The sequence below is a fragment of the Amphimedon queenslandica genome, unplaced genomic scaffold, assembly GCF_000090795.2.
Source record: "Amphimedon queenslandica unplaced genomic scaffold, v1.1 AMPQUscaffold_13498, whole genome shotgun sequence".
NCBI classification, from domain to species: domain Eukaryota; kingdom Metazoa; phylum Porifera; class Demospongiae; order Haplosclerida; family Niphatidae; genus Amphimedon; species Amphimedon queenslandica.
In genome coordinates this window covers 422,329-446,921 of record NW_003546266.1, presented here as the reverse complement: position 1 = coordinate 446,921, position 24,593 = coordinate 422,329, and the positions used below count along the sequence as shown (strand labels likewise).

At 35.5% G+C, this 24,593-nt stretch overlaps 1 protein-coding gene and 1 long non-coding RNA gene across 3 annotated transcripts; one reads left to right on the top strand and one right to left on the bottom strand.

Moving 5' to 3' along the window:
* Positions 1 to 1,091: 1,091 nt before the first annotated feature.
* Positions 1,092 to 1,522, top strand: LOC109580304 (uncharacterized). Its single transcript, XR_002184161.1, has 2 exons — positions 1,092 to 1,222; positions 1,401 to 1,522. It is a non-coding gene; the product is annotated as an uncharacterized LOC109580304 (long non-coding RNA).
* A 3,108-nt stretch (positions 1,523 to 4,630) lies between these two features.
* On the bottom strand, positions 4,631 to 7,602 carry LOC109580313 (uncharacterized). Of its 2 annotated transcripts, XM_019993349.1 has the most exons (14): positions 7,222 to 7,602; positions 7,128 to 7,177; positions 7,012 to 7,077; positions 6,900 to 6,965; positions 6,788 to 6,853; positions 6,676 to 6,741; positions 6,564 to 6,629; positions 6,452 to 6,517; positions 6,340 to 6,405; positions 6,228 to 6,293; positions 6,120 to 6,179; positions 5,994 to 6,050; positions 5,861 to 5,935; positions 4,631 to 5,808 (listed from the first exon to the last, which is right to left on the bottom strand). In XM_019993349.1, exons 1-14 carry the CDS (start codon positions 7,385 to 7,387, stop codon positions 5,131 to 5,133), a joined length of 1,614 nt encoding a protein of 537 aa, XP_019848908.1. In that variant the 5' UTR covers positions 7,388 to 7,602; the 3' UTR covers positions 4,631 to 5,130. The 2 variants fall into 2 exon arrangements, with proteins under 2 accessions (XP_019848908.1, XP_019848909.1); XM_019993350.1 differs by lacking the exon at positions 6,340 to 6,405.
* Positions 7,603 to 24,593: the final 16,991 nt, after the last annotated feature.

The window sequence follows — 24,593 nt, the reverse complement described above, 5'->3', positions numbered from 1 at the left end:
AGTGCCTCAGTACTTCAATCATAATACCGTATGGCTGGTAATTGTAGAGGGGTGCTAAGTTTTTAGTGATTGGTGTGTTTTAATTTGAGCATACCGCCATACACATAATGGTACAAAATGGCTGTCTTTATTTTGGCCAATAGCTTTCCCAACCTGAACTTGCAAAAGATTACTAGCTATTTAGTATGCCTTTATCAACCTCCATTCTAATAGTCTGGCCCCGCCTCTTCGTCACGCGGGGGATTCTGTAGCAGTGTCACCAGACTCTTCTGCGCCACCCCCCACGCGACGAAGAGGCGGGGCCAGACTACCATTCTTAGTGCTTTCTATCATACCCAATGGCAACAAGACCTTCTATTGGTCCCCTTGCTGGCAACCCTTCAACAATGGTATATCCTCCTTACACATTCATGCATATATTCCTTGGTATAATCATGAAATAAAATTAGAGTTACCTCGTTTGGTAGTTTACAGGAGAGGTAGTGTCTGAATGAGTAGGAGTCCTCCACGAAAGGATTGTAGAGGTTTGGTTGAGCCTGGCTAACGCTTCCATGTCTGGCTGGATAAAATGTATCACTCTTGGAGCTACTATTCCTTACGACAGCAGGAAGAAAGGAGCAGAAAAGAGTAGGAAAAAACCTACTCTCATCCTATAAAAACAGCTGAAGTTAAATTCATAATAAATTGAGTAAACAAAGAGTTAATTTTATGATGTTATGTAGGCGTGGTGTAAAGTGCAGTAATTAAAAATGGCGGATTTTCTGTCCAGCCTGACTAAGCAAATACTACTCAGAAATCTAAAGTTTTAAAGCTAAAACTCATCCTAGAAATTTTGTGGTACGTATCATAGTTTATAAAATGTTGTGACATGTTTATACATTGTAGAAGAAGACCTAGTGGTATAGAAATTGCTGAAGAGGCTAATTGTATTAATTGTAATGGAAATCTTTTACTTGAAGTGAGTAAGATTCCTGCAGATGTACAGCTAAAGGTAAGATTAGTTTTTACTTTTTTTAGAATTTTTGAAGTGTGTCAAGTTATGGTTTTGTTTGTTTATGATTTTTTCATTTTGTAACGTGTACCTGGGAGCCTGAATTACATTCAAACAATGTTTAGACATTGTGCCTGAATATTTGATCTGCCATTTTATGATGGTTTTCCACAGGATATTGGCGTAGTCCTTGTGCATCCTCAGGCTCTTGTCCCAGTACTTTAGTACAGGGTATTTAGCCAAAAAATCACAAAGAAGGAATTCTCTATTTTTACAATTTTTCCCAATGCATGTACATGTTTTTATATTGTGTAGAAAGTTTGAGCTTATTCCGATCAAATTTGGTTTTTTTACAAATTTTTAAAGTTGCTCAAAAATTGTGCCAAATTAAGTGTCCTTTTATTTTTAGGTGGTCCTCTTAGTATCAGTGGAGAGGTAGCTCATGCCATCAATCTCAGTGGACTGAGGGAAGTGTGTATTAGGAGAGTGGATAAAGATGAAGTGACACTTGATTTGGTTGAATTCATATTTTAAGTGAGTTATGAGTATGAACTCTAGCAGTGCATGTACAAGCATGTGTGATACAATGATACTATAATGAGTCAATGAGTCAATATTTGAAAAATTATAAATGAGAATATATATACAGTATCTTTATAAATTTAAATTTATAGCAATTATTATATTTAATATAATCAATTAATGCATTCTTAAAAATTGGTATACTGAAACCTAAATGAATTAATAAGTTTTAATATTCTACAGGCGATAGCAAACAGTGTACAGTATACATGTACATGTATAGTATCAGCATGGAGTACATGTACATTTATGTTTATTGCATTTACATGTTGTAATAGTAGAAACAAAAGGACAGGCATTTAATTTTTGTGTACCATTTAAGAACATTCTAGATTATTCTTTTTCATTTACTGGACTATTCCTTTGTTGTGTGGACTATTCTTTTTGTTTACTGGAACATTCTGGGCTAGAATGTTCCAGATTTGTACCTTGCTATTAATATGTGTGATTTTTGTAAATAGTGGGTTCCTTGCTTGGTAAAAACATAATATTAAACCACTTACTTCTGGTGAACACTGTTACACATGTAATTGTTGCTACATGTACAGTGTGCAAGTGTAATATTTATTGGTTCAATTGTATGTACATGTATGACTATAATATACATGTGGAGGTTTACCAATTCACTGGTATATACTGTACATGTATTCTCTTAACTCTTATTGACTCACAGATTGATAAAGGAATGTACATATCAAGGAAGCTATTGTTTGCTGGTATGCTGTTGAGAGTCAGTGGATTGTGGACTAAAGGGGAAACTGTCAAGAGTGGAGTGCATGGTGACTGGCTCTACCAGTGTGCATGAGAGGTTCATTAATAATTATGATTATTTTTGTGTGTATGTACATATGTATATTACACTCTGTTACTTTTGTAGACCTGTTTGATGCATGACATTATAATTCATTGACATTATTATTTTGCATGTACATGTACAGTACCGCTCAGCTATAAGTTTTCGTTTACACGCGTGATCTCCAGCTTTACCCGCGTGTGGCGCTCGTGAATTTTTTCTATGCACGTAGGCATGCGCTTGCTGCACGTGGGCGATCGCTGCACGTGCAGTGAGCGTGCACGTGCAAACGCACGTGCACGTGCACGGGTGTCAAAAAGTGGGTGGCCTGTAACTACCTACTATACTACTACTGGAGGAGCGGGACAAAGAATGGGAAGAGTTTCTGTCGAAACGAGAAGAAGAATAGTTCTTTTAAGAACTCATGGATATTCTCTTCAGTCAATTCAAGAGAGACTCGATCAAGAAGACATTATTATTTCTAAGACTGGAATCCAAAAGATCCTCAGGAAGTTTAAGGCTAGCGGTACCGTTGGTGACTTGTCAAAGAAGCGATCAAAGCTTCTTAATGAAGATCAGTTGGCGTTTATTGACGAGAGCTTGAAGAAGAACGATGAGATCACTGCCAGGATTCTGAGGGATGATCTTCTTAAGGAATGGCCAAGCCTCGCGGTGTCTATCAGTACAATTAAAAGAGCAAGATACCAACTGGGCTGGAGAGCTACTCGCCCTAAGTACTGTCAGCTGGTGAGAGAGGCCAATAAGACAAAGAGATTAGACTGGTGCAAGGACAGATTGATGGAAAATGAGCAATTTGACAATGTCATTTTTACTGATGAATGCTCAGTGCAGCTGGACAGTCATGGCCGCCTATGCTTTCGTAAGCAGAAAGAAGCCAGGAAGATGAAACCAAAGCCTAAGCATCCCATCAAAGTTCATATATGGGGCGGCATATCGAAGAGAGGTACTACAGAATTGGTAATATTCAAAGGGATAATGAAAGCTGAGCATTATTGTACTATTCTACAGGATGGCTTGCTTCCTTTCATCAGCAGCCACTTTCCTGATGGTGATTATCGTTTCCAACAAGATAATGATCCCAAGCATACTAGCCGCCTTGTGAAATCATACCTTGAGGATCATTCTATCAATTGGTGGAAAACGCCAGCAGAAAGTCCAGATTTGAATCCTATAGAAAATGTGTGGGGGTCGTTAAAATACTTTCTCCGCACCCACCATAAGCCAAAAAATTTGGACTCCCTTGTTAGTGGTATAGCTACATTTTGGAAAACTTTGACACCAACTGTATGCTCGAAATACATTGACCACCTGCAGAAAGTTATGCCAAAAGTAATAGAAGTAAATGGGGAAGCTTCTGGTTATTAAGTGCTATACCTAAAAAGTAGTGATTGATCCCGGCAGATGTGTGGATCTCAATGGAAATGCTAATCAAAACTGTTGATTGATCCCATTTGTAGAGTGGAACTCATGAAGTGATTGTCTTAAAAAAACAGGTAATGAGTGTGTAGTGTGCTTGTTGATCATTTAATATTGTTTTATCAAAAGGGATAACAATCTTGTTCAGAGCTATGAAATGGGTGTTACTTCAGCTGACCAATGAGATTGTGCTGCGTGAGAGCTACGTATAAAGTAAGTATATTCTAGCACATGTTATTTCTGTAAATTTTAGAAAAATGGCTGAAAATAATGAAGAGATTATTGAAGTCCATGTTGAAGGTATGCATGCCAAAATTGTTTCAGTTTTTACTGTTACATGCTATGAAGATAGTTTGGTAGAAGATGTGAAAGGTATAAAATATATACATGTATTATACATTAATTGTACATGTATTTGTGTATATTTAGAGAAGACTGAAAGTATGGCAAAGTACAGGCAGTTACAGCATTGTATTGATTTGTATAGAGAAAAAATTGGATAGAAATTTTACAAAAAAAGGTACATAATACATTTAAATGTACATTTACTAATTTTGCTCACAGAAGATGTAATGAGGAAAAGGCGTAAGTATGACACAAATTACCTGAAGCTTTACACGCTATAGCATGGAGACTATTAGAGCCTGCAGACTCTGACAAGGCTCATCAGGAGGATCAGTCTGCTCATCAGGAGACTGAAGAGCAGACTGATCCTCCTGAAGAGGAAGTAGTAGAGAAGAGATCAGGTACATGTGTTTAATTTTAAAATGTCTTAATGCATTTTCTTTTAGTGTGGGACAGGTTAGGGGAGAGGCCACAGCCAAGATGGCGACGACGCCAAAAGAGAAATAAATCTGTTTGTTAAATTTATTTTAATGAGTTACTACCGTTATTGTCTTCCTTTAGAAGGGACAGTCCAAGGCCACCAATGGTACATGTACTTACAATATAAAGTGTAAATATGTTATTGTAAATAACAAATATTAATGTATTAATTTTGAAAATTTGTGGGAGTGGTGAGGGTATGGTTAATGGGAGGGGTGAGGTGGTACTACCAAAGAAAGAAAATAAGATATCTTTATGATGTGCAAAGGAGATACTTTAGTGGAAGATGTAAGAGGCATAATTGTACATCCATCTGTATTATATTTCACAAGGACTGTGTACTGTATTCTAACAATATTTGTGTTGGAGGAAAATTGTAACAGAAGACAACTTCTTTTGTCAAGGGGGGGTTCCATGGAACTCCCTGTCTGTAGGCTGATACAATTACATTATGTTTTATAAAGTTTTATCTTTATTTTTCATCAAATCACATAACAACAAACTAAATCTTCTTTTTCCTGATAATTCCCCTCGATCCAGCATCTATCGCTCGTGTGCATTGTCTCCAAGCAGTATTCAGGTCCTCCCCCACTTGAGCTGGATACATGTAAAACGTACATGTTTTCACATATGTTATGATGTCTTGGTTTATAGCATCCTTACCCCTCGTTCCACTGACATTTTGTCTTGCCCACTCATCCTCATCAATTAGCTGAGAAATCAGGTTTTTAGAGAAGTTTGGTCGTGAAGAGCTGTTCCTTTTGATATAAGAAAGGTCTAATTGTGGTATTAGTGGAGGAAGGGCAGGAGGAGTTTGTTGCTGAGGAGTCTGGAAATTTGTAGTAGTTATAAATGGGTTGTGGAATGGGTTCGTGGATGGAGGATTTGTGGGAGTTTCAAACGGGTTCGTTGATGGAGGATTTGTGGGAGTTTTGAACGGGTTTGTTGATGGAAAATTCTCAAGAGTTTCCAATGAGTACTTTGATGGCCCATTAGTTGGAGTGCTGAATGGATTGCACGAGGTCAAATCATCCTTTACGATTGGAGGAGGGAGGGGAGGAATATCGTCATCATCATCACCACCATCAGTATATGTGTATCCATATTTAAAAAGGAATTTCTCCATTTTTTTAACTTTTCTTTCGATTCTTTCATTGCTAATTATGCATGAACATTTTTCCTATAAGAAACATGCAAAATTTTATTTAACTATTGATTATATTTTCCAATACCTTCGGAAGAAAATGATAATTGTCAATGATGTCGTGAGTTTTTGACGAAGGTGGTGGCGTGTTGTAGCTTGAATTCTACATAAATCAAGATACCAGTGAACGTGTTATGGAAGGTACATGCAGGAGGACATACAGAAAATGAAGTATTTGATGAAGAATCAGAATTAATTATAGTAACATCATGATCATCCTATATACATGTGTGTATAGACAATAAATGAAACAGGCTATGTGATAAAGAAGCTACAGCACAACTTACAGTATTACTGGTGAAAGATGGTTTGCTTGATTTCACAACGTCAATGATAGTAAATTCGTCCTGTATATACAAATGAAGGTACATACACATGTGAACTATACAGCTTACATTCAAAACTCTCTTCTTCTTAGCCCCTTTCTCATTAGATTTCCCAGCAGTATCAGTAACTTCATCCTGTATACAAATGAAGGTACATACACATGTGAACTATACAGCTTACATTCAAAACTCTCTTCTTCTTAGCCCCTTTCTCATTAGATTTTCCAGCAGTATCAGTAACTTCATCCTGTATACAAATGAAGGTACATACACATGTGAACTATACAGCTTACATTCAAAACTCTCTTCTTCTTAGCCCCTTTCTCATTAGATTTCCAAGCAGTATCAGTAACTTCATCCTGTATACAAATGAAGGTACATACACATGTGAACTATACAGCTTACATTCAAAACTCTCTTCTTCTTAGCCCCTTTCTCATTAGATTTCCAAGCAGTATCAGTAACTTCATCCTGTATACAAATGAAGGTACATACACATGTGAACTATACAGCTTACATTCAAAACTCTCTTCTTCTTAGCCCCTTTCTCATTAGATTTCCAAGCAGTATCAGTAACTTCATCCTGTATACAAATGAAGGTACATACACATGTGAACTATACAGCTTACATTCAAAACTCTCTTCTTCTTAGCCCCTTTCTCATTAGATTTCCAAGCAGTATCAGTAACTTCATCCTGTATACAAATGAAGGTACATACACATGTGAACTATACAGCTTACATTCAAAACTCTCTTCTTCTTAGCCCCTTTCTCATTAGATTTTCCAGCAGTATCAGTAACTTCATCCTGTATACAAATGAAGGTACATACACATGTGAACTATACAGCTTACATTCAAAACTCTCTTCTTCTTAGCCCCTTTCTCATTAGATTTTCCAGCAGTATCAGTAACTTCATCCTGTATACAAATGAAGGTACATACACACAAAGACCCGATACCAAGCTTACATCATTGTCCAAATATATTTGTTCTTTCATCATCATATCCTTTTCACTTCCTAATAAAACCATGATAACAAGAAACTGAAAGTCACATACTCACCTTTGTCGACTACAATGCAGGCATACTTCTTGTAAATGATTTCTTCATTTATTTCAATGGAACCTCCTCCTAATGCCTCCTCTGGTACCACGACGAGACCATTGTCTACTTTAAACTCCAGGAGGTAATATTTCTTTGAGCTGTTCGTTACAGTCCTCGTGGTCATACTGGCACTACAATTGTCGCAATGTCGCTACCACAGATGTTTAACAATCTGAATCAATCTCGCTTGGCAACTTTTCAGACTTAGTCTTAGCACAGCAACAGTGAGCAACCTCAGCTACTTATATAGGCAGCTAGCTGAAATACTTTTCACGTGGCAGTGAAGTGAGCATGTGTGGTACAGTATACTTACTTTATGAAATGCATACATGTATCCTTAGACATATCAAAAAATATATTAACACATTAAAATAATATGACATGCATGTATAAAGACCATGCCACTTTTACGTGTACTCTGCACTAGACTACACTTGTGCACCACAGAAAGTGATAAGCTACACGATTTACATGATAAATACACGATCCAGGCGCTACCTTGCACTAGTGTGCCTTGCGTGCATAGACTAGCTGCACCCGTGTCGTGTACACGTTAAGTAAACTTATAGCTGAGCGGTACTGTAGCCTACTAAACTAATACATGTACGGTAAACTAAGAATATTTGCTAAGTTTCAGTAAACTGTGTACAGTCACAGTTTCAGTGGATAACAACTTTTCAAACACAAAATAAAACTATTCTACCAAAACCAAAACTAATGCTAAAACTGTCACTAAATACTATTTCACTTTTTAGATTTCATACGTGTATTATTATGTGTAGCGAGCTACATATGGCTGATAATTAAAGTAAATAGATGAACATGTATTTGTTTATTTTATGATAGATACTTTTATAGTACATCCAAAAGAAAAGTCTTCGCAAGCCATTGTATGTACACATTGTTTGATATAGTGCTTCTAGTATAGTAATCAAGAAACATAACATTCTACATGTACAATACTACTGTTATTATTATTATCATTGTTATATAAATTAGGTCAGGTTCGAATAGATAATCATTAATACTATTATAATAATAATAGCACTATTATTATTAATAGATACATGTGCATGTATATACAAAGATACAATTACTCAATTTTAAAATATCAAAATCTTTTCAAAATTAATGATAAGCTTAAAGGGTAACTGAAATGATTTTTTGAGGTATTTATTTTATTGGCTTAATATGATTGCTTGGACTTTTTAATGAAGTGTGACAACTGCCATTGTTCAAAAAAATTATTCACTGAGATATGAGCTTTCAAAAATGCCTTTCTTGCTTCCTGCAATATTACTTCCTGTCTGTGAGCTTGGCTAAACATGACGTCATTTGGGGCAGATTGGTGATTAATCCATTCCTTTATAGGGGAAAATAATGCTTTATTCTCATGCCTAGTATTGTAGTAGCACTAGTTTAAAGATGGGGATCATTAGCTCTCATTCTAAGCATGCAACTGCAAGAAAATGTTAAAATACAATGAGTAGGTGAATCTTTTTCTTTGCTACTTGTAGTCTTTTTCTTGCAGTTGCATGCTTAGAATAATGAGAGCTAATGATCTCAGCCTTTAAATTAATGCTACTACATTACTGGGCATGAGAATGAAGCATTATTTCCCCCTATAAAGGAATGGATTAATCACCAGTCTGACCTAAATGACGTCACGTTTAGCCACACCCACCGACAGGAAGTAAAATGGCAGGAAGCAAAAAGGGCATTTTTGAAAGCTCATATCTCAGTGAATAATTTTTTTTGAACAATGGGAGTTGTCATACTTCATTAAAAAGTTCAGGCAATCATATTAAGCCAATAAAATAAATACCTCAAAAAATCATTTCAGTTACCCTTTAAAATTAGTGTTTGTTCAACAACACAAAACAATTAAATACTTGTGCTTCAATCTTCCTACAATACAAATACATGTAATATAGATTACTTAATTATAATAACAAGTAAAGAAATTACATACTGTTGTAATAGTTAATCAGGTAATCAATACTAATCGTCCAAAAGAATTATAGCCATGGACCATGGTCTATAACACAAAAATAAAAAACTATGGAATCTCACAATATTCTATCTTACTATGTATTCATTTGCTAAGACAATGACAATATGAAACCTGTGCAGCTAGAACTGGTGTCTCATCCAGTGTGAAAGCACCACTGATCAAAGAGCTACGACAAAACATTGTTACAATGATGATTATTTAAAAGAAATTAATTAAGTGACAACAAACGAAATCAGATAGTAGACTTAGACATTTACCATGCAATGAAAGTATTACATTACTTAATGCAGAATCAATAAATCATTTGCTGCTGAAAATACCTTAAAACAAAGTAAGAAAGAAACATCATCAACTGTAAGCAAAGTAAACACACAGGCTATGTACAAGTCTATGCATAATGTAACTTACGTTTGTCACAAACATACATTACAAACTACTATAAAGATACATCTACTCACAAAAAGGAATAACCCTTCACCTTTTAAATCCCTTGCCAAATCGGACCATATTCTCATCACATTAAAGTTCTTGTGTAAAATATGTTCCTGTTTAAATTGTGAATGTAAAATTATACATTTACTACCAAATTAACAGTAGCATACATGCATTTATCAACAATTAATATACATGTATGACATGTATAGCTCCACAATGCATATTAAGCTATGATTGACTCATACATACACTGTACATTTAAATTAGACATATACCGTTCAGTTTGCTGACTCATGCCATCCTAAATTAAGTTTCTTTTATGAGACATGCATTGTGCAAATATACATTAATAGACCCAACAAAACCATTCCAATATGCGAACGATTAATTATGTATTAATGAGAACATGCATGTACACAACAAAAGATGCATTTGCAAGCATTCATTTATATTGAGTAACGAAAGTACTTACTGTGGCCATAATTAATGATATAATCATTAAGCAAATATATAGTATGTAACCTAGAGTCATAATCTACAACAAAATATATTACTCTCCATCTTACTACATATTCCATTGCTAAGACTACAGTAATATAAAACCCATACCGATGTAACCTGGCACCTCCTTTCACGTGATACAACTACTAATAAAGGAGCTGCAAATAAACATTAAGTTACATTTAATAAGTAGGTAACTTAATTTAGTAACAACAATCTAAATACAGAATTGCCTTTTAAATATATTGCAAATTCCAATATCAAGCAAAAGTATTGCTGAGTCTGCAAATCATTTTCCAGCTGAAATTACCTCTAAAGCATAGTAATAGAAACATGTCAAAAGCAAGCAATGTAAACTCAAGGGCTAATGATAACTATAGCACAAACGGTAATGGTGAACAAACTTTATTACCAATCACATCAAACCTCAAAATTTAATACCACATTGTAGTCATTGTGCCAAGCAAGTACCTGTAAAAAGTATGAATGTGAATACTAACTAATAATGATAACGGTAGCATCTACATTGTTTCTGATTGGATCATACATTTATGTGAATGCATCTATTTTAGACATAACATATGCTTACTAATGGTATCCTCAATTACGATACTTTTGACATTCTTAATATAAAATAACACTGTATATAAACAATGTCCAATGTCCTAATAATATTATTTTGTTAATAAAAACATGCACATGTTAAAACAATCATCAATAAAAGATGCGCAACGTCAGCCGGCAAGCATTAACTTTATAATGCACACAGCATGATGGCAACATTATAATGTGTAGCAAGTACATTAGTCATTTGAGGAAAGTGATCCCAAAAGCAATTGAAGAAAATGGTGGACCAACAGGACATTGACCTCTTTCACACACACAACACATTCAATGGTTAAATTACATAGATTGTACATATTTAAAATTTTATTTTAGTAAAATAGTATCACTTTAAAATACTGATTTTTAAAACCATAAAATATATAACTATACAGCATTCACAAATCAAACCATAACAGTCTGCAGTTCCAGCAACACACAAGGACAATGTAAAAGCAAATAGGATAAGCATCATTATTATATACATTATAGAGCAGAGTACATGTACATCACTTCCACAAATGTTCAAGTATACAAAATTCACAAATCAAACCATAACAGTCTGCAGTTCCAGCTACACACAAGGACAATGCAAAAGCAAATGGGATATAATAAGCATCATTCTTAAACATTACAGCGAAGTACATTACTTTCACAAATGTATGTACTGGTACATGTGTAATAATCTGTAGGTACTATTACATGTATATACATGAATACAAGTACAGGACTAATCAATATGCAAAAATATACATGTAATGACATAAAATGTAAAATTCTATTATTATTGAACTGACAGAGCAATGTCAACTGAAACAAATGCAGACATAATTATTAGTATAATAACAAAATGTCAGGAAAGTTTTTTTAATAAATTACAAATATAAACTGTATTAGGACGATCACTCGATTTCTATTGAAGACACATCTTAACAAGTTCTTTCAGACCCTGAACTTCTAACTTTGCATTAATACTTGAGAATATTCTTCCAAAAGATTAGGTGTCAGACAGTGTCGATTGCTTACATAATCTATCACTAACATCAGGAGCCACGTGTGGATGATGCCTCTTATACTTATATCTCTCCGATGTTGATAGAGTATGTAATCTAGCATCTGCTTCAAAACATGCCTTCTCAAAATCAATAATAATAGGATTAAAACTTTCGTAGATTTTGTCTAAATTTACATTATCAGACTTTAAGTCATTGTGCAAAATAGCACCCTTTTGATGAGTTTGTATATACTTTAATCCTCTAGCAAATCCAATTGAAATATTTTTCCAGTTAATATGGTCCACTATGAATGTATCATCTTTAGACAAATCTTTAAGCAAAGAGTGAATCGAGTGATTTATTGTCGTTCAGATTACACGAGATTAAAATACAATTATATTCACCATCTAATGTCATTTTCCCAGAAAGTACTGGCAAATTTTCATGACAAAATTTCAAAAGAAGTAACACTTTGGTTTGGAACGATTGATTATAGATTGGTTCCTTTCAAATTGCCTTGATGCAGGCCTTTTGTGGTCCTATTGCTCCAAGAAAGCATTTTCCAAAAGCTCCTCTTCCAATTACTTGTGACTTATCAATTTTAACCTCACCCTTGTCAAATTGGCGAACATTATTTAGAGTACCACTGGGAATTACCACAGGGGGGAACTATTTGTTGACATGTACTGGATTTGTTTCTGCAAAGGGAACTAACTTATGTAGTAGGGGATTGTTTCTGCTTGGTCCCTCTAGCAGTTGAACTCAAACCACAAAGTAATGATCTGCAACAAAATTAATAAGTTTCAAAAAATAAAGATGGTAAACTTGACTACTCACTCTACATGTAAATCAATGTAATAAATATAAGGAACATCAATAATTACAAAAAAAGTCAATGCCATGAACCATGGTACTTACATCCCTCTCTCTGAGTGGTCATTAAGTAGTTTAGTCCTACCACTAAGACTACCAAGTTTACTGACCTTTTCGACGCCATGTTCCTTCTTGTTAACTGCTCTGTCTTTTGTCACTTTCATTCCTCTCGGACACAAGTACTTCAATTTTGTGCTTCATCCTTTCCTTTCTTCCTTTCCCTGTTCTAGATCTTCTGCCAGTCTTCTTCTCTTCATTTTTTTGATTGGTTGCTAAGCCTTCCATAGCTAGCGAGAGTACTCGTGTATTGGGATAACATCACGTGATTGACTGATAGCGACTCCTCCCATTTCAATAAAGTTATACTACTGATCTGAGCCAACAACCATTAACAAGATAAATATAACAAGAAAATGTAACTAGAAGAATGTAAAACAATAATAACAACAACAATAATAATAACCATTAATTTACTTTCTACATAATAATAATAATAATAATAATAATAATAATAATAATAATGGAAACATCTATTTTAATCTAAGATAACTCAACAGAAATGAGTCTTTGCTCGAAGAGCAGAAGCCTGATGATTGATAGCTCCTACACATTTGGACCATACTGGTTCAAATTCAACAGAATTATTGTAAAATTTAAAATGGACAGCAAGCTTGTTCTTGAGGGCATTTAGTTTTTCTTTTGGCAATGCATCTTGACCTTTTATTTCATAAACCGTGCATTTCCGTAATAGATTATCTCCAAAATAAGACTCCGAAGCCAAACGCACTGCCAGCCTTCCTGCAGTTGAAATCCCTTGGAGTTTTGGATGTTTTTAATTACTAAGTCAGGATCAATCAGAACGACATCAGAGGGAATGCTGTGATTAATTGGAGTTGAGTGTAAAGGAAGTGAAATTGATTCAGCAGATTGAGTAATGGGTCGATGAATGAGATGAAAACTGTATGTAGATGGCCCAACTTGAGATTAATTATCTGGAGGTAGTACTGGTTGAGTCTGAATTGCTGGAACGACTACAGGGAGAGGTGGTTTAGAATGACTGGAGCAGCCCAAGGAGTACTACTGGTGGAGCTGGAGGAGTGACTATTTGGTGAGGAGGTGGTGGAGTGACTAGAGCAACCCAAGGAGAAATGACTACTGGGGAACTGGAGGAGTGACTACTTGGTAAGGAGGAGGTGGAGTGACAGGAGCAGCCCGAGGAGTAGTGACTAGTGGGGGAGCTGGAGGAGTGACTACTCGGTGAGGAGGTGGTGGAGTGACTACTGAAGAATGTGGTGGTGGATTGACTAGTGGGTAAGAAGGTGGTGGAGTGACTACCAGAGAATGTGGTTGTGGTGTACATGGTAACTGTTGAACTAGAAGCAAAAACGAATGAGTTAAGAAGATTAAAATTAAAAATATTGACGTGAAAATAGAGGACGATCACTAGTTCCAAGATTTGGTTCATTATATAGTAGTTGAATTTTTTGTACCTATGGCAAAACTTTTAATTGCTCTTTATGCAACTGTATAACATAATGATGCAGCCTACCACAGTTCCAAATAAATGGTTCATTATGATTTGACACTGAGAAAGCAAAGTGATGTTTTGTCTTTCCAGCCAGTCCACACGAATAAGAGAATGAAATGTTTCTGTAATAAATTAATTCTTAATAAATGAAATAATAAATTGTTCCATTACCTTGATCCAAAATTGATGTAGAAACTGGACGAAGGGTTGCGTCATATATGAGTCACTAATAGGACCTGGTAGTGGTTGTGGGCTTTCTAGTGAGTCAGAACCATGCAAGTCGAAACTCCTTGTATTGCTTTGTGATTGTAAATCAGCTGTATTATGAGACAAATATACTGAAGAAGCAGTCTCAGCACCAGTAGGAGCATTGCTAGCTGTATATTGATGAGTCTAAATAGGTGTGGTGATGGTAATAGTAGCAGTTACAGTTGTGTCAACAATACCAGAGGATAACTGATATACAATGCTGGTTGAAGTATGTGTAGAAGGTCCTTTGTTAGATACACATCAGGTAGTAGAAGCATAGAATACACAGGTAGCAGCAGAAAATACACTTATAGTAGGTGCAGAAAATACACTGTTAGTAGCAGCAAAATATATACTGGGAGTAGCAGAAAATACACTACAGGTAGTAAAAGATATACTGGTAGTAGCAGCAGAAGACACACTAGTAGTATGCACTGTGGTAGCATCAGACAAGTAATCAGAAACAGACACAAGTTTGATTTGAGATATTTGTTCTATAAAAATGCAATGCATTATAATTCTTATAATCAGGGCATAAAATGATTTACCTCTTCCCTTCTTTTGTTTTCGTTATTGCTTTGCTATTTTCAGTCTTCTTGTTTCTTTTGGGTTTTTTTCCTTCAGCTGTGACAAACAAAAATCTTAGCACGTACCAAAGTAACATGAATGGTAATATAGGCATATAATTAATATCATTTTAAAATTGTACTCAAAATTTTGTATAAGTAATACTTGCAAACTAATTTCAATAACAACCAATCCTTCAGATATCAATAGCTTTTTTCCGTTTCATAGGAGCATGACATTTATCGCTATAATCACCATTAGTGCTATCTTCAATTCCATCTTCTTCTATGCTTTCATCCTATATAAAATCAGGATTATATATACCCTCCAGGAACTGTTTGTCCACATTTAAAACTTTTTTTGTGCCGGAACAAAAATAGTAAACTTTCATCACACCTCACTTAATATCTTACCATAACTCATTATCACTCCTTTGTATACTTTCTTCTTTTCTTTTACATGACACATACTTCCAACATCCAAGTGACCTCTTTCCACCAAGCTTATAACTGAAACAGTGTTGTCATCTTGAAAGTATACCAAAAAAAGCACTGTAAAACAATCGAGGCATGAATAAAGCAAGAATTAGAAAAAACAATTTGGCTTACGATTCTTAGATGCCTCAGCCTCTCTCAAATAGCTCCTGGCACTCATTACTATTGACACAGCCTCGAAATAAGAAGAGAAGTCAGAGACTAAAGAAGTCCCCTAGACAGTCCAGTGCTGATGCTATACAATGTTGCTACGTTCCCAAGGATCTAAGCACATGGTTAATGACTGACCACACCGGCACTGTGCAACTACCCTGTGCATGCACATGTGGTGCTCTTTTGCGCATGCATGTAGTGCAGGCAGAATGCATATTCAAAGCAGCAGAACTGCATGTTTGTAGGTAGCTACGCAGTAAATACTTAGCCTTTTTTTGCACTGTACTGTAGGTGAGCACACATCATCCAATCTTTGTTTAACAAAGTGGTCGGGTCTTAGCATATTCTCTCTGGACTCACCTGAAAGCTACCTTATGGCAGCTCTCACTTTTCCCTGAAACATGAGTCTGGTGAAAACCTTAGTGATGTGGTCAGGAGAGAGATGCTTGTTCTTTCTTGACAGTTGAAAATGCCTGTCACATCTGATAGCACCCTGTACAAGAACATCAAAATCTTCACAAAGCCACAGAGAGTCTTTTGTCAATAATACGCTTGATGTCTCCAGACTTCTTAACCATATTATCATGCTGAAGCATAACGGAAGTAATTACAATGAGTCTCTCGGAACTGTGTTGTTTCTGGGCCAGAAATTTGATCTCATCAATCAACAAAGACACATACCGGTGTCCAGTAGGGCCCCTTGGTACAGAGTAGTGAGAACCAGATCGCTGAGTGACTGAGAGCCACCTCGATCTCCAGTCTGAGTTCCTGTTAGGCGTGGTAGTACAAAGAGCGTCTGGGCCATAAGCTTCGATCATCAGGGAGTTCAGCTCCTGTTGATTCAATGGTAGCTCATCACTTGCTGGAGTCATCGTAGTAGAAGCACCAGTAACGCTCCTTTGGGGCGAGTGAGAGAGGGAAGGAACAGAGTCACTGTCACAATGGCTGACATCCACGTGTGTGTCAAGATCTTCGTTACTCGAGGAAGTGAACACTGATTTAGAAGCAGGAGGCTGGTTATAACAATGATTATCTCTTAAAGGGTAGCTATAAGTACAGATTCTGCCTTCTTTAACGCAAGAACAAGACTTACAAACTCCAGTTTTCTGACACTGACAGCAACGATCTGCCATTTTTCATTATTAATAATTTTCTATAATAATAACAATGATAATGATAATAATAACAATAATAATGATAATAATAATAGTTAATGTACCTGTACATGCATGTATACATTTTAGAGAGGGAATAAGTGAAAGAGAATTACAATATAATAGTAATGGTTGTAGTACATGTAGGATTGCAGTAGATTTTTTTCAAGTTGTAGTCTAGTTATTGTAATTGTAGTTGTACTTGTTGGACTCGCTGCATAGGCGGGTATTAGGTAGTTTGGTTGTCTGTCATTCATTCTGTCTGTTTTTGATTTGTTTTTAAAAAAAATATATATAAATTTAAAACCTTGTATTCTAGACCTATAGATCTTTCTCCATAGCTGGTAAAAGTCTTTCTTTATCATCTAATAATGCTTAAGAAGCAGCGCTAGGGAGAAGCTTACAAAATAAGAAAAACTGATTAAAAATACAGCAATTGTGCCAAGACTTTCGACATGGATGAACCCATTTTCCAGTAGGTTTTTACCTTCTATTCCATTAATATGTGTAGAATTTCTTAACTCTTACTTGGTAGAGACTTATGAGCCTTCAAACTTTAAGGGCTGGAGCAAAAATATGGTAAGATAGAGGTACTAAACTCTAAAATTTCTTAAATCTACCTAGGCAACAGTATTGTGCCATATTTTCTATCATAAGTCACACATGAGATGATATAAATTTTAAGCTTCTTCAGTCACATGTCTCTAAGACCAATTTTGTTTCAATTAATCAATTTTGTTAGACCACGCCTCCTCACTATCACGTGACCTCAATAGTGGAGGCCTGAGGCCTGGGCACTTGCCACTTAGGCAACTAATTAAAACAAGAGTAAGACTTAATCTAAATCTATTGCTGAATGCTGAGAGCCTGATAATCTTTATAGATGCCCTTTTTTTTAAGTCTTACTCTGGCTGTGTCAGGTGAAGTTACTACTTGCTCATTTTATTTAGATCTAAGTAGGACTATTGGCCTCATTCTTTTCTTTTTGTAACCTACTTTATTCTAATGGTATCTTATTGTTGTCTTTGCCAGGTTAAAGTCAATCGTGATGAGCTCATGAAGAGCAAGGAAGAACTAATTTGAATGGGAGCAATCCTGAAGGATAAATAGGAGCATTGTGTTTCTAAATTTAAAATGGGTTCGAACCCATGACCTCATGCTTTTGACATCTGGAACTTCAGGCATTATCCACTAGTCCACTGAGTCACTCCTACGCTAGTGTTGCGTATTGCCACCCCGGCGTTTATTGAAATGCGGCTTCTATTTAAGGATATACGGTACATGATCTTATGTTTATTTCAATGATTGGGTTTTTTTACAAATTTAAAGTTTTTAAAAATTGGGCCAAGCTCTCTTTACTGAGCTGTTGCACTGAAGTAATCAACATGGGGTGCGGCTATGATTGTCCACCATCTTGAGTGGCAAGAATGTACATGGTGGATGGAGGAATGGAGAAAAAATCTGAATAACTTCTGTAGTTTACAATACAAAGCTAGAAGATGAAGATATTGAGCAAAGAACTCTTTATAATATTTTACAGCCAAGTATTATATAGGCGGTAGCCTATATGTAGGATTGAGGTTGGTTTTTCAAGATGGCAGCTGTTTTTATGATTTTCAAACAGTTATAACTCTTTCATCTTACGTTGTACAGCCTTATAAATGGCTTAGATGAGCTCTCTGTCACTGAGCGATTCTCCTGGTACCTTTAAAGTGGACTGTACTTTAGCAGGAACTTTTTTGGAGAATAGGCCCAAATTCAAATTTCTGCCAAATTCTTCAGACTTTTTTTTTTTTCATTTTTCTTCTATGAACATGAAAATCTTTTGAGCCAGAGAACCACTCAAGTTGGCTTTTACATCATTCCTTTGAGCTTGGGTCAAGGACTGGACATGTGGCTTCAAAAAGAAGCGAAGACAGAGAACAATGGAAGACAAATTCCAGCTGCAGCACCGCGTGGGTCTGTGGTTTGACGCCATTTTAATATATGCGCACGTGATCAGCATGAATATAATTAACCTAACCACATAATCATAACAAAGTCTAATTTATAAATTAAGAAAAAAGAATGGAAACAAGTAAGTAAAAGAACATTAAAAATGGAAAAGTAGTAGGATTAAAATGTAAAAAAGTAATGAAACGAGAGGGTACTTGCAAAGTGGTGTGATAACAAATCCTACATCACTGCATGAAGAATGTTACCCAAAAGCATTGTAATTATCCACACAGGCTACTACATGATAACTATGAAGCCATGTCTTTCATGCAGTTGTGTAGGATTTGTTATCACACCACTTTGCAAGTACCCTCTTGTTTCAGCACTTTTTTACTACTTAATCCTACTACTTTTCCATTTTTAATGTTTTTTTATTTACTTGTGATATCTCATTGTTGGAAAATCCCAGTTTGTTAATGCATCTCCATTTGTCCCATGTACATTCTTGCCACCAAACATGGCGGACAGTCATAGCCATACCCCCCTGTTGATTACTTCTGTCCAACAGCTCCAATAGTACACAAAATACTTGGCCAAATTTTGCCATAAATGACTATGAGAGAATTCTCCATTTTTATGATACACACATACATGTACATGTTGTTATGTTGTGTAGCAAGTTTGCGTCAAAAATTGTATTTTTTCAATTGTTAAAATTATTTAAAATTGGGCAGAAATCCCAATTTAAGTATGGTTAATTTATGTTTAGTAGGTATGGATTCCAGATCAAGAACGTTGCTTTGTATTGTTTCAGAATTTTGTCAAGCGGTATGTATGGGATGCTCTCTGGTCTAGTTTGAACCCAGACAAGGAAAAGTCTTGTGGTATGTATAATATTCTTTTTCTTGTTTTTTGGGTGCATTTATTTTTTATTGTTACTTGTTGTTTCTTGATAGGAGTATTTATTTTTTAAAATGTTCTTTGTATGTAAATCTCTGATCCCTAACTACACCTCCCAGTCATACCCAAACATACATGCACACAGAAACTTCAGTAAGTAAGATGTGTACATTTTATGTACATAATCTTACTAAATGTACAATTATACAATGTACATTTGTATTTTAGTTGTTCTTAGAATATTTAATACTGTATAGCAGGAAATTTTTGTGGCCCAAAATTTTCATGGATCTAAATTTAATGTTAATGTTAATTTTTTAATGTTTTTCTACTTTTCAGCCATATTGAACTGTATTAAATTGATTTTCACGGGTTTTATTATATCGTGAATTTTGAAAAAACTGCGAAAAAGATGAAAATTTGGGGCCACGAAAATTTCCTGCTATACGGTATATTAGATACATGTATATTAAATGTTATTATGTTTTATGTGGTTATACTGTAACAATTCTCAGATGTCAAAGTAGTTACCATAGCAACGTATTGATAGGGAACAGTTAACTATAGTACATCCTCTATTATCTGAACACCGGTTATCATGGCTGCCTCTAATGCTCATGCTCAGACTAGTTAATTTATTAATAACCAGTTAAAATGGCTACTGGAGCATGAGTTTAATGGAGCTTACCCAAGAGGAAGGCCATTAAAGAGAAGTCTGAGATGCTTTGCGAGTTAGAGAAACAAAAGCCATGCACATTTATTCTTCAAAAAAGGACAGGATAGGTCTGTCTACTGTGTTATGCGCTGTATTTCACTTATCCGGACTCTTTAGTTATCCAAACATTTCTTTAAATAAAAATGCACCAAGGTGTTCAGATAATGGAGGATGTACTGTATATGGCAGGGCCAATGTAAGTGTGTTTATTCACAAGTGTCATACTTGTACATGCACTTATTTGCTTTTATGATCAATGCTTTCTTAGAAGCTTCTTTCCCAACCAGCCTATAGTACCCTATAGCTAGTATACATTCATTATGGGTGTAATCTATTTATTTTCGTGAGAGTGTCAGATAATCCTTGAACTCATTTAAAATGTTTTCATGCATGTACATGTATATGCCTGTTTTCTTTCTCACAATAGCTATATTTAAAAATGAATCATAAGTTACATTTTAAATACATGTAAGTTAATTTCACATTTTTTTAAATGTACATGATTCGCATTTTTTCAATTTTGATGCAAATATTTACATGTAACAAACAATTGCATAGATTCAAATATTTGTCTGTCAATGTTTTCCATGAATTTAATTTTGCTAGATTGATTTTGTACACCATATATGCCACAGTCAAGAATACATGATAAATCTCCTGAATCACAGCACTTGTTACATTTTAGTTTGCTGCTTGTTTATATTGTGGCTTGTCTTTATGTAATCGGTGATATTGTATGGTTTGCTATAGCAGTTCTCTGAGCAAACCCAAATGCATGTGCTTATAATTTAAGAAGTCAAATGTAATGGCTCTCAGGTAGCAAAGTAGTTTTTATTGATAGGGAAGGGAATTAAAGTAGTTACCATAGCAACTTATTGATAGGGAATAAGGCAGGGCCAATTTTAGTGATTGGGTTGTTGTTTATGAGTAGGTTTAATGCAGTTTACACACACATGTATTATTGTATGTATCTATACATGGTACTTGTAGTAGTGTACTAAGTATCTATACATGGTACTTGTAGTAGTGTACTAAGTAATGAATGTTTTTAATTATGTGGTCAGTACTATATTTAGCCTTGCTTCTCCATCTTTATTTTGATGCATGTGGCACACAAGAATACTCTTTCTGTATCTCGCACTTTATCTACTCCTTTGTTATCTCTCCTTCCCTTCCCTTTTTTAGTTTTGCTATATTATTGCCAGACCCTTGCCCACCCCAGTGATTGACTGTAGGCAGGCAAGAGTCTGGCTAGTGAAACTATTCAGACTACCACCTCTCTCCCTATCACCCCTGTCTCTCCCTCCTTCTCTCCTTCCCTTTCTCCTCTTAAATGTTAAAATTTTGTCTACAAATAGATTATATAAATTTGTGCATTTCATCACTGCATTAGTGCTTTAAATTGAGACATTATATGCATCATACATGTGAATGTACATGTATGTGCTTTCCCATCAATGCTGAAAACACCAGGGAACAGGAGGCAGGATTGATGGTTAGGGTTGAATAAGCATATTTTTACTTTGATGGCAGAAAATAATTAAGATGTATAATATAGATGGACAATGTACATGTACATGTAGATGATAATGCAAGCTAAGTGGATAAAATTAAATTTAATGCACTCCACCATTGCATTTATATTTAAGCTGTTAACTTTTTTTTCTTTGTAAAGGGTGTTTTAAAGTGTCAATCCTTCCTAGCATCTCTGCTGACAGCTGTGAGCCCTTCAATTATTAGTAAAGGAGGTTATCAACAAATCAAGCTACATTTACACATGCAAGTATAACAATTGTGCTACATTTTTTGAGTTATTATCATCGATTTTAATGTAAAATTAATGAAATGATCATTAATTTGTACGTAAAAGCTATAATGTAATGGAGGTTCCAGGGAACTGTTATTATGTAATGGAGGTTCCAGAATGTCAGGAGATGTCCCTGCTGATACAAACTCTGGCAACTAAATATCCTGAGAAATTGATGAAGGATAAGTACCTGCATGCAACATACTAAATCTAGCTGGCAATGAAGAACTGTGATGTAATGGAGGTGCTAGAATGATAGAAGATGCCGGAGCACAAAGTAATCTGGTGAAATCTTATGAGAAATGTAGATCTAGACGAAGCTGCATCACAGATCTGTGCAGATAATGGAGCGTGATGTAATGGAGGTGCATTTGATCTATCTGCATGGTTTAAGAGGTCGTAATGATAGATCAGTGCGTAGAGGTAGAGCGCCTATCGCTGGACCCCATCTATGATCCCACTGACTTCCCCAGCATTCCTTTCTTCTTTATCCCTGTGGCGCCACCATGAAGTTGGCAAAAGTCTCTATGGTGGTGCTTCAGTCCGTTTCATTCCTGAATAGTAGAGTATAAGCCAATTATAGCTGTTTTCTGTAGGGTTGGCTTGATGGTCGTAGATCCATTTCACCAATTTGCTGTATTCCTTTCTTCTTGAATATTCCTGCACTGAATGAGGAGGCTCAGCGGGGCCGCTACTGTAGTGAAGACTTATAGAGAAGAACTGGATGAAGACTGACACGTTTAAAGTGCTCTTTCCTAGATGGTGGCAAACAATGCTGTAGTAAATCCAGCATTGTTTGCCACTCTACCTATCTATAGCTTTCTATATGCTAGATCTATACACCAGATAGTTCAGTCAGTGCTGGTCTCCTTCTTCTTGCATGCACGTGGACAGTTTCCAGCCAAAACTATAATTTAGAATTTATTTTAAAAATAAACAAAAAGAAGTAAAAATAATGAAGAAATGAGTATGAAAATGACTTATAAATTTATTGTCTTCATAAAACAATAGAAGAAAATGTAAGAGGCAGCTGGAGGCTAAGAAAAGCAGAGACAAAGCAAGCAATCTATTGCTATCAGCTCCAATTCCTTTTCCTCTGTTCATGCTGTAGAGAAAAGGGGATCAGTCAGAGTGTTTGGATCTTCATAAGGCCTAAGAGGGAGAGGAAGAGGGAGAGAGGGCTCCGTTAAAAGTTCGGAAGGGCATAATGACTTTATTGAATGAAGCCCCCTAAAGAACTATGTTTTGCAAACTGTGTTCATATAAACATGCATGTACTATAAGCATACTGTGTCTATACATTTTTTTCTAAATTTGATGCATGTAGTCATGCTTGTGGGCTAGTCATCTACTCAAACATTAGTACATGTTATAGAAAAGAACAGACAATTATGTTTAATAATGAAAATACAAAACAATTAATATACATGAGCATGCAAGCACAATTCGTCTAGTCTCGCTAGCCAGACCATTCCCCAGCCTACAGTTATTGGGGTGTTAAAATCTACATCAGAGGTGATAGGGAAAGGTCATTATAAACTATAGCTACTAAACTTTATGCAAAAGCCACCTCCCTTGCTCCAGTACATGTGCATGCCAGCTTATGAATTATGTACATTAAGGAATCACAACTGATTGGGCAGGGTTTTTACTGCAGCCTTATATAAAGGCTGCATGACAAAGCAGACTTAGCATGTCACTTGGAGTGAAAGGTCTAAAAGGAAGATTGATGAAGAACCGTGTCATGCTACGGCTAATATTTCGTAAGTCACCCACTCTTCTATTTTATGTGATGTTATAGTGCATTGTTATGTGTATAGGTTTATTGTCTTGGGCCATTTGCTTTAGTATCACACTACTAAGGCCACCTACACACATGTATAATACCTTGAAAAGTAAGTCACTTATAATGTTACATGTATGCTATATGCACATTATAATATCTAGGCTTTGTAAGAAATGTAGCATGGTAGTATGGCAAGCTAAGCCATATGATCTTGTTTATGCAAACAATAATTCAATGCGAAAAAGTAATCAAGCATGGTACAAACAAGTTTTGATTTAATTCTGTACTTTGATGCAGGCTTTAAAGGAAATTTTGAAACATATCACAAATGGTACTAGTAAAAATAATAGAAGGAGGAGGAAGAGAAAAAGAAAGAGGCTCAACAATAATTAATCCTGAGACCTTACTATATACATGTAGTACTTATGCACAAGTTATATCTTTTGATTTAAATAAAAACATAAAAAACAAATGTTATGATTAAAGCTACAAAGCTTTGGGCCACTAGTTATAGAATTGGTCTTAATTGCAAACTTGCTGGTTATTATTATTATGGCTTCTTAGCCTGATCCTTTCTATATATTTTTAGGATGGAACATTTGATGTTCTAACAGCATAGTC